Consider the following 11501-nt stretch of genomic DNA (forward strand, 5'->3'; position numbering starts at 1 on the left):
AAACAGACATTCTTATTTATATGCATTTTGTTTTTGAAAGATTATAATTGTTTTATTAAATTACCAGCTATGTCCTCGAGTACCTCTCACACCTGTGTGTGTGAGATTCTACATATCTTAATCATGTAGACATACTGTTGAAAGCCACAAAACTGCGGCATTTGTCTTGAGATAGCATCTCATATACATATAGTGCTAAAAAGCTCAGAAGTATATCAGTTGCAGAAGAAAAATGTCCAGCTTTCTTGTCTGATCAAAATAATTATAACACGCAAATGCAGTTTATATTACAGTATTTTTAAAAAACATTCCAGTGGCGCCTTTGCATTGGTGTGTATTATTTCTGTTGGAAGTGTAATTTTTTTTATTGCTTGCGAGTGAATATATCTTTTGCCCTTTTTATTGAAATTCAAATCTCCATTTGATTATGAAAAATAAATTAGTAGACATCAATAAAGAACTATCATAATTAATTATTATATCACTATATATTAGCCGAAGACTTTAGCATCACCACATTACTTACAAATGTTTCTGCGTCACAGAAATGTTTAGAATTTTAACTTTAACTCATTCTTACTTCTGGTTGCTCTGATTTTCTTATTGTTTTTTAAAATGCTTATTCGAAAAATTTTACAAAAATATTAACGCTACTGCAAAGGGTATATATATTTTTATGTCGTTGAATAAAAAGATTACCGTGTTGGTGATAATTATACAATATTTAGGGTAAAGCAATACGTATATTGGTTAGAAGACTATATTTAAAGGTATTTTTAAAATAGAGATATAGTTACTTCCCCTGATAGTTTCTTGTTAAAACTTCTCAAATATTCCTGTTCATTTCTTCTTATTGTTCGATAAACATCTTATTTACTCAAATCCAGTTTACAACTGACACTTAGGGAATCGAATTATATAAAGATGATCGATATTTACCTCTATAAAGAATACATGCAACATTCTTAAGTACATTGACTTGAAAATGGAAATTAATGCTTGAGGTAAAAATTTTCTTGACGCTGGCATTGTTCACTCTGTCTGTTTAAATACATTGTGACATCTTTCTCTTGGATCTATTTTAATATGTAAGTATAATTTATATAAACGGTCTTTGTTGTTTACATGTCATAATACGCACATCTCTGTTTTGACGTGTTCGATAAAAGTAAAAAGAAATGGAAATAAAGAAGAAATTTCACGAAGGTAAGGATGTAGTGAGACGCAAAAGTGGCTGTGTGGTAAGAAGCTTGCTTCCCAACCATATGGTTCCGGGTTCAGTCCCATTGCGTGGCACTTGTCTTCTATTGTAACCGCGAGTTGACCAAAGCCTTGTGAGTGGATTTGGTAAGCGGAAAATGAAAGAAGCTTATATATACATACACAGGTGTGTTTTTGTGTTTGTCTCCCACAACCCCTTGACAACCGGTGTTGGTGTGTTTACGTGCCCGTAACTTCGGCAAAAGAGACTAATATGATACGTACCAGGCTTGAAAATCTTCAAGGTTGTGCCCCAGCATGGCCGCAATCTAATGAGTGAAACAAAAGATAAAAGATGTTTTCCAATTGACACTCCATTCTGATATTCATTATTCCCCACATCTTTGAACAGAAAGATAATGTTTATCTTTAATCATATGAATTCATTCTCTTGTTTAAGTATATTTCACCTTTATTTGTACCATGAAAACTTGACTTATAGCTCCACACTGTATGCATTCATCAAAATATCTCTTTCACTGGCATATCTATACAAGTCTGCTCCCCAACTTTGTTTCCTTATAACTTTCAGATAATAGATGTTCTTTAATGAAAAATTTCAGAATCACTTTTCAGATGCTAAAGATTACAGTTACATAAATTTGTTGTGAAAAATTTTTTTGGGAGGTGGTGGATAATTCGCATGAGTTGACTTTGTGACATACCTACACAGTTGTGCAATGCCCTCATCCTTATTTACTCTCCTCTAACTCATGTACACAATCTTAGAACTATGTTCCTTCCATCACCTTTGAACAGTGTGTACTGGTGTTAGCTTTAATCCTTACCAGTTGTCATCAAGCTGTCCAAATGTCCCTGACCCAACAAACCAACTCACCATTTCTTGACCATTTTTGTATCTTTAGGAAATCTTTCAAATAACTTCCAGGTACTTTTCTTTCATTAAAATGAAATGAAATAAAGGCATTTTCATGATTATCTGACTTACACATCTTTTTATAGACAATTTATATATTCATACATTTTACTGGTTTCATTCACGGAACTTTAGCCATGCTGGGACATTGCTTTTAAAAGTTTAGTTGGCTTAAGCAGCTCCAGTAATAATTTCCGTCTGGTAATTATTTTATTGAGTCTATTTGTCAAACTGCTAACTGATGGGATATAAAGTGATGCAACATATATTAAATGTAGGCAGTCACACAATCAAACACACACACACATGCATGTACATTGTTCATAGACATTTGTTAGAGTTTTCTATCAACCAAATTCCATTAACAAAGTATTGGGTATAAGAAAAGGCACATGTTCAAGGTGCTATAGTGTGGGGTTAAACCCAGAACCAAATGGTCACACAGTGACATTAACAAACACAGGCATGCCTGTGACTATACATCTTTTCTCTGTGGATATTTTCTCTCTCTTCCTTGTTGTTCTATCTTTCAATATCTCTGGTTAAATGTCTTCTAACGTCCTTTGTATTGACTTTTAATTGTCTCATATTATACTGTCTCTATCTTTCAGTTATCTGGTATCATTGATGTGACAATTTCTCACACAACTAATTTGTGAAGAATATGAAAAACTGACCAGTGGCATTATAAAAAGACATGTGACAGAAGTGATATAATTTTAAAAGAGATTTTCTAAAGTTGATTGGAAATCTTTTTTGTGGATGATTTTATATGATGATGGATATCAAAAAATTTCACAACAATTTAATTAGAAAATAACAATCTTAACAAATGCATCCATCTTCACATACCATTGAAAAGTTGTTTTTAAAGCTAGGACACAATGGCAGATTTTTTTCAAATATTTGTTTTCTATTGTTGGTTAAGACTACCATCAGCATAATAATCATGTGTTCCATGGCCTAGTATGTTAATCTCACTGTCACTTTGCCTTATAAACAACTAGTTTGGCTTCACAATATAACAGAAAGATTGTGTTTTGTGAACAAATAACATTATGACAGAGAGACTGTGCGAGAATCTGGTTTATGAAGAAACACAAAATGAGAATAATGAATTTCCTCACCAAAGTGAAAATGTAGGGAAGAAATCATGCCACTGTGACATCAAAGTAAAAACCTTTACCAGAAGTGAAGATATCAATGAACATAAATTATTTCACACAAATTCAAATGTTTACCATTGTAAAAATTGTAGTAAAGGGTTCAGTACAGATGCTGCTTTGGCATCACACAAATGTACACCTACTGGTGGCAAACCATACCACTGCAACATCTGTGGTAAAACATTTTCTCGAACTGGACATTTGACTAGTCACAAACGTACACACACTGGAGAGAAGCCATTCCACTGTGAAATCTGTGGTAAAACTTTCTCTCATAACTGTGACTTGACTGTTCACAAACGTACTCATACAGGTGAGAAACCATACCACTGTAATATTTGTGGGAAAACATTCTCTCGCAATGATGTTTTAACAATTCACAAACGTACTCACACAGGTGAAAAACCATACCACTGTAATGTCTGTGGTAAAACGTTTTCTGTGAATGAACATTTGACTCGTCATATACGCACACACACAGGTGAGAGACCATACTACTGTGCATTGTGTGGTAAGACATTTTCTTCTAATAGTACTCTGACTGTTCATAAACGTACTCACACAGGTGAGAAACCATATCACTGCAATATCTGTGGTAAAACATTCTCTCATAACTGTGACTTAACTGTTCACAAACGTACTCACACAGGTGAAAAACCATACCACTGTGAATTGTGTGGAAGAACATTCTCTTTTAACTGTACATTAAATGTTCACAAACGTACTCACACAGGTGAGAAACTATACGGTTGTGATACCTGTGGTAAATCATTCTCTCGTAATGATATCTTGACAGTTCATAAACGAACACACACAGGTGAGAAACCATACAACTGTGAGTTGTGTGGTAAAACATTCTCTTCTAATAGTACATTGGCTGTTCACATACGTACTCACACACGTTAGAAACCATATCAAAGTGATATCTGTGATAAAATGTCCTTTCTTAACAATAACTTGACTGTTTGTAAACATACTGATGCTAGTGAGAAACCATACCACTGTGATATCTGTGATAAAGTATTATCTAAGATTACTGATCTAACTAGTTACAAATACACTTGAAAAACTAACTTATTTAAAAAAAATATTATTAGAATATATCCAAGCAGAGAGGTATGTACTAGACTGGAATTTAAGGTAAATCTTGGGAAAATTGTATAAAGATACTTTTAAACAGTTTTATTGTAAAATGCTTTGTTTTAGAATTTTTGCATATCAAGTTTGACAGAAAGTCATTTAATTGATATCTGTAATATTTAACAGTCTCAATTCTCTACAACTCTCTTTGCATGACACATTTTATTATTCAAAGGTGAAAAAGGAGTGTCCATTATCCTTGCAAGACCTCTGAAACATGGTGTGTAATGAAAATCACATGGGTCACTGCTTACTAGCAAAGAAAGTATAATCAGAAGATATTAATTATAGAGAGCATATTATGGATGCATCTAGTGGCAAGCTTCTGTTTGAGAACCATTTCCATCTTGAAACTGCCAATGGAGATACTACACAAGGAAGTAGCCTATCAAAATATCAAATTATCTTCAGACCAGGGATCTAGTTTCAATGCTTTTGATAGAATGGACTATTAAAAGTGCACAAAGGCTGGGTGGTGGTGTTAAACTGAGCAACAGATTAGCTCTGTCATCCAAAGTGTCTACATAAGTGTGTGTGTTTGTGTGTATATAAATGCAAGCATTGTTGTGTGGTAAGAAGTTTTCTTCCGAAACACATGGTTCCAGTTTCACTCCCACTGTGTGGCACCTTGGGCAAGTGTCTTCTGCTATAACCTTGGGCTGACCAAAGCCTTGTGAGTGGATTTGGTAGACAGAAACATATATGTACATATCTATGTGTGTGTCTTTATATTTCTGTTTGTTTCCCACCACCACTTGACAACCAGTGTTGGTTTGTTTATGTCCCTGTAACTTTGAGGTTCAACAAGAGACTGATAAAATAAGTACCAAGCTTCAGAAAAATAAGTACTGGGGTCAGTTTGTTCCACTAACCTCTTGAAGGTGGTGCCCCAACATGGTTGCAGTCCAAAGACTGAAACAAGTAAAACAGATAAAAAATTACACATATATCTTTTATCTTTTACTTGTTTCAGTCATTGGACTGCAACCATGTTGGGGCACTGCCTTGAAGGATTTTAATTGGCTCAGTCAACTCCACTACTTCTCTCTTAAGCCTGGAACCTATTCTATCGTTTCCTTTTTGTTGAACCACGAAGTTACAGGGATATAAACAAACCAACACCGGTTATCAGGTAGTAGTCGGGGACAAACTCAAAGATATATATATGTATCATCATCATTTAATGTCTGTCTTCTATGCTGGCATGGGTTGGGCTGTTTGACAGGAGCCAGCCAGGTAGAGGACTACAACAGACTACTTTGTCTGTTTTGGCATGGTTTTTTATGGTTGGATGCCCTTCCTGATATCAACTATCCCATAGAGTGGACTGAATGCTTTTTATGTGGCACCATCGCCGGCAAGTTCACCAAGTGACTTGCAAGACAAGGAATTTTGAGAGAGGAGGGGGCATATATTATATATATATATATATATATATATATATATATACATACACACATATAAATGCATACATATATATATATATATATATATATATGCATGATGGACTGCTTTCAGTTTCCCTCAATTCCACACAAGGCTTTGGATGGCTTGGGGTTATAGAAGACATTTGCCAGGGTGTCATGCAGTGGGACTGAACTCAGAACCATGCAGTTGGGAGGGGGCAGAATCACACCAGCCCTCGGCTAGTGTTTATTTTAGCTGAGTTGACTGAAGCAATGCATCTTGCTCAGAGACACAACATTCTGTGTGGGCTGTGATTCAAACCCATGACCTTTATTATCTGGATTCCAGTGCTCCTGACCACTAGACTACACGCCTTCTCAACACAGTTATAAATGCAGAACTGACAGTGCATGCTGTCTTGGGTACAGTTATGTCCCTTTATATGCTGTACGATTTGAAACCCCCCCAGTAAATTTATGGCCGTGTACCAATGCAAAAAATCTGTATAATACATTACCCACCATAACATAAATTATTCATACGTGTACAGATATCTGTGTGTGTGTATACTTATATGCTTACAACTTAATATGTGGTTGACATGATTACCTTAATAAGTCAGTACCAGTATTGTCTAACTAACACAGAAATACTTTAAAGCAAAACATGAATATCAAATGTAGAGTATATTGTGATTGTGAAGAAACCATGTTATTTTGACTCTGATAATATATACACTGGTAGATATAATAAAAATATTACTTTTGTGCTGTGGAATCTCCATGAGTACTAAGACAAAAGACTGGTGATACATGCCACAAATTGTGATAGGTATTACTGCTGCTATTATGTTTGACATTTCACACAATACAAATAAATAAAGTATATTAGGAAAATAACTCTTTTATATTTTCTTCACTAAGAAATAAAATGTGTACTTAATTAAAAAAAAATATTTCCAGAATCTTACATATCAACAAATACCAACATAAAATATATAACAATGTAGTGAGATTGATGATGTTAAGTATAACTAATATACGTCCTGTGATTTGAAACCTAGTCTAACAAGGAAGTGCAAAGAACACATTTCTTCAATTTTCTTCTAGACAATATAGGTGGTGCTCAATTTCTTGAACTTCTGCAAATTTATGCTTGTAGGGATAAAGTTGGCAGGAAGGTATTCTTGGAAGTTTGGAGTGAAGTGGCGATAGGATTGGATCGGTTGTTTTATATGATATCTGAAAGAGACAATAGAAGTGAGGATATTGGATGAGGGTGGAACACAACTGGTGGTTTAAAAAGAATGTGAGTAAAGTAGTTTCAATGGATCATGCTAAATGAAGATACAGCACGATAAATTTTACTGTCAATCAAGATGATTTTCTTTTGGATGTTTTCTGAAATGTTTATGCATCATTGCCATTGTACACATCTCAAAAAGTATAAATACAATAACAAAACATAGAAGACCCAGTGTGAATACAGTATGACAACTGGTGTTTTTAGTGGCAAGATACAACAATGTTTCAACACGAATTGACATCAAGAATCTTGCAAGATACATAAAAAGTATATGAAAGAGAGAGATGTGTGTGCATGTATATATAAATGAATACGTTCATTGTAAAATTTGTGTTGTCTTGGACATGGTTTCGCCCAATGTTTTCTTCAGCCAAATATTATCATCAATATTTTTATGTTCACTTTTCCATGTTGGCATGGATTGCACCAGACTTCTTAAGATAGTAAACTGGAATCAGATGCACTTTTTCTTTATGAACTTCAAAATAGACACACACATGCCCTTTTCTCTGGTGCATGGTAAAGTGAACAACTATGTGATTACATGAAAAGGCAATTCACACCAATATCAGTGAACTGACTCCTGTGCAGGTGGCATGTAAAAAAACACCATTTGAGCGTGGCCGTTGCTAGTAAAAAGCCATCTGGTTCGCCAGTCCCCAGTCAAATCGTCCAACCCATGCTAGCATGGAAAGCGGACGTTAAATGATGATGATCAGTCATTTTTTCAATCCACTGAGGAGTACTGCTGACTATGAATGTATATGTGTTTTTTTTTTTTTTAAATTTAATCTGTGGTACAGAAATACAAAAGTACTCCCTACAACCTTGTATTAGTAGTCTATCTGATCACCATCATCTTTTTATATCCATTTTTTTCTTTTGTATGCTTCCATTGGTTGGATGGTCTTTTCTGGCAGTCTCTCAAGTGTTTAAGAGATTCTGCTCCCTGAGGTTAGCCTTCACCAATTCTTTCCATGCCTTTTATAGTCATTCCTTTCACTTGGACCTTTTGATATTTCTTTGCCATCTCCCATATCACATGTATATCAGTCTTCTCTCTTGCACATTACATGTGAGTCATGTTGTTGGGTTGTATAGTATGATAATTATTGTGTCTGGTAATATACTCTGTGTTGTTCTCTAGTATGACCGGAGGTATTGTTGGGTGTTGTAAATTTAAGGATCAGGTGTAAGTGAGTGGTGGTAGTCAGTTGGTGTATTGGGTTTATATGTATGGAGCTGGGGGTTATGTTGAGTTAATTTGTTAGGATGGGGGTTAGCCTGTTGTAGATTTCGGAGTTTTTTGTTGTTAAAATGTTGACAACACAAATTTCTTTATAATCGTAATCTGTACTGTTTAAAAGGTGTTTCCATAAAATTTCATCAAAAGATATCCATTTTCCTGAAAGTTATGAATGGAAAAAAAATGGATCATGTAAATTTTCCGAAATCTTCTCCCCCACTCCTTCGGAAAACATTTTCCCCAGAAATTTCTTTATAATCGTAATTTGTGCCATTTGAACAGTATTTCTATAAAATTTCAGCAATATATATCCATTTTCCTGAAAGTTATGAGAGAAAAATTGGATCTTGTGAATTTTCTGAGAGTACCCCCACCGCCCGTTCGTTTGTGCAAATTTTTGCTTTCGTATTCGTTTTTTACGCATGTTTACATCAAGTAGGCTGGGTTTTTTTTCCTGGCGGGGGCTTAAAGCGTATTGTAAAAATTTTTTTTCACAAAGTAAAAGATGCAGTAAATATCTTCACCTGTTGACAAAAAAAAAAAAGACCCAACCTGCTGGGTGTTAACAACTGTGTTAGAGAACGAATATGACAAAAAAAAAATTTGCGCAAGCGAACCTGGTGGGTGGGGAGAGAACTTTTGGAAAATTCATAAGATCCAATTTTTCCGTCATAATTTTCGGGAAAATGGATATATATTGGTTATTTTTACGGAATCCCACGTTTTTGGTTATGGAGGACCCGATTCGGGAAAAAAAAAAAATTCAAAAATCGTATTTCAAAACTTCAATTCCCCCCGAATTTTTTTTTTTGCGAAATACGTAGAAAAATACGAAGATTAGGATTCTGAAAAAAATTGTTTGTAAAATTTGGCATAGCAATGTCATGGGTCAAATGGAGCGAGTGAGTGATTTCATATGTGTGTGTGTGTGTGTATAGTAGAAGTAAGGACCCAAACCCTTCAAAAGGATGTTTAGCATCTAAGTTCCTGAGGAAAAGCCTAATTTGTGATTTCAAAAGTATTATATTTTCCTCAAGGTTACGAGAGAAAAACTCGGATGCCCTGCATTAAGCATCAACTGAGCAGTGTTATGATTTTCTGGAGACAGAAAAACTTTATATATCTTGTACTCTATAGCTTATACTGTTTTTTTTTGTTTTTTTTTTAATTTCAGAATCAAACAACATCAACGTAAAAGAATCATTTACTTCATCAAAGGTGTATATCTTTTAAAGGCTGAATAGTAATGTTTTACAGAACAGATGTAACTCCTGCCTTTTCTTTGGCAGACTTACTGTCAAACATTTCCTCATGACATTTGCTACTAGCAAAATGTGTCCACTTCACTTTTCGGAACAAGATGATTTTGCATTCTAATTAAACTTGGACAAATATAACAAAGATGTTTGCAGTATATTGAAATACCAACAACAATAAGTTGATGGAAATATAGCAGTAGAGATATTTGTTTGGAATAAATTATAAAATAAAAAGGAAAATATACATATATTGTGTTTAGAGAAGAAAAATGATGGGAAATGATTTATGCAAGAACCAACTTAAATGTGAAAAACAGTTGAAAAGGGTTGATTTTCCTGATGAGATGCTGAAAGAGATAGGAAAATCATCATACCACTGTGATATCTGTCAAAAGTCATTCTCTCAAAAAAGTAATCTAACTACTCACAAACGTATTCATACAGGGGAAAAACCATACTGCTGTGATATTTGTGGTAAATCATTCTGTCAGAGATATAGCTTAACTAGTCACAGACATATTCATACTGGAGAGAAACTGCATCAATGTGATATCTGTGGTAGATCATTTGCTGAAGGAAGTGTCTTAACTAAACACAAACGCATTCATACAGGAGAAAAACCATACAACTGTAATATCTGTGGTAAATCATTCTCTGCAAGAAGTAGCTTAACTACTCACAAAAATATCCACACAGGAGAGAAGCCATATCACTGTGATCTGTGTAGTAAATCATTCTCTGCTAGAAGTAGCTTAATTAATCACAAATACATTCATACAGGAGAGAAGCCACATTGCTGTGATATCTGTGGTAAATCATTCTCTCGAAATGGTGACTTAATTATACACAAACGCATTCATACAGGAGAGAAGCCATATCAGTGTGATATCTGTGGTAAATCTTTCTCTGAAGGCAGTGTCTTAACTAAACACAGACGCATTCATACAGGTGAGAAACCTTATCATTGTGATATCTGTGGTAAATCATTCTCGCAGACAGGCCACTTAACAACTCACATACTTATTCATACAATAGAGAAGCCATATCATTGTAGTATCTGCAATAAATCATTCTCTGAAATGCGCAAATTAATTACTCATGAGCGAATTCATACAGGAGAGAAGCCATATCACTGTGATATTTGTGGTAAATCATTCTCTGAAGGAACCGTCTTAAATAAACACAAACATATTCATACAGGAGAAAAACCATATCACTGTAATACCTGTGGTAAATCATTCTCTCAGACAGGTCATTTAAAAACTCACAAACACATTCATACATGAGGGAAAGCATACTGTCGCAAATCATTCTCTCAAAAGTATCACTTGACTATGTGTGTAAAAATTTTGTTTCAATTTGATTAAAATACCAACAACTTCAGAACAAAACATCTCATTAAAGTTTACCTGCATTGAACATCTCTGTCACTCACTCCCACTCCATTTGTTGTTTTAGGTTCCTTCTGCCAGTGTAACCAATGTGAAACACGTATTTTGTTTATACATAAAATTAGATTAGTTAAGCATTTAGAATGAACTTTCAAATACTGAAGACAAACAGGACAACTAAGAGGAGACCTTGTTGTAGCAAGAGTGTAGAAACGCTATTGGATAATTTTTATGGACTTTTTCCTCAGTAACTTGATTTTTCATACTTTTAAATTTGTTTTCTCTTTTCCTTCTATAAAAATATGTTGTTAATAAAAATGTGTCCATCGGTGTTCCTTATTTAAAAATTTTTTTAGAAAACTATTTCATTAAGCAGTATGAGACAAATGCAAAAAATAAACAGAGTGACTCCAGCTCATGTTGAATGATTTAGAAAGTATGAATATTATA

The 11501-nt window shown here is 34.3% G+C and overlaps 1 protein-coding gene across 3 annotated transcripts; it reads left to right on the plus strand.

The window, feature by feature from the left end:
• Positions 1–789: 789 nt before the first annotated feature.
• Positions 790–11383, plus strand: LOC106872810 (uncharacterized). 3 transcript variants are annotated; one of them, XM_052969391.2, is made up of 3 exons: positions 805–1088; positions 7012–7158; positions 9576–11383. In XM_052969391.2, the coding sequence occupies exon 3, from the start codon at positions 9930–9932 to the stop codon at positions 10944–10946; it is 1017 nt and encodes a 338-aa protein (XP_052825351.2). In that variant the 5' UTR covers positions 805–1088; positions 7012–7158; positions 9576–9929; the 3' UTR covers positions 10947–11383. The 3 variants fall into 3 exon arrangements, with proteins under 3 accessions (XP_089211136.1, XP_052825351.2, XP_089211137.1); XM_089355010.1 differs by lacking the exon at positions 7012–7158 and having other exon boundaries at positions 790–1088; XM_089355011.1 differs by lacking the exons at positions 805–1088; positions 7012–7158 and adding an exon at positions 3062–4036 and having other exon boundaries at positions 10273–11089.
• Positions 11384–11501: the final 118 nt, after the last annotated feature.

Source organism: Octopus bimaculoides, chromosome 7, assembly GCF_046866305.1.
Source record: "Octopus bimaculoides isolate indiv1 chromosome 7, ASM4686630v1, whole genome shotgun sequence".
Classification (NCBI taxonomy): Eukaryota; Metazoa; Mollusca; class Cephalopoda; order Octopoda; family Octopodidae; genus Octopus; species Octopus bimaculoides.

Bases quoted from the DNA above. Each gene is read 5' to 3' on its own strand.
- LOC106872810 (XM_089355011.1), top strand. From the start codon at position 3,196: ATGACAGAGAGACTGTGCGAGAATCTGGTTTATGAAGAAACACAAAAT. The intron at 4,037-10,272 runs GTGAGAAACTAT...GCATTCATACAG, and splicing joins TCACAAACGTACTCACACAG to GAGAAAAACCATACAACTGT.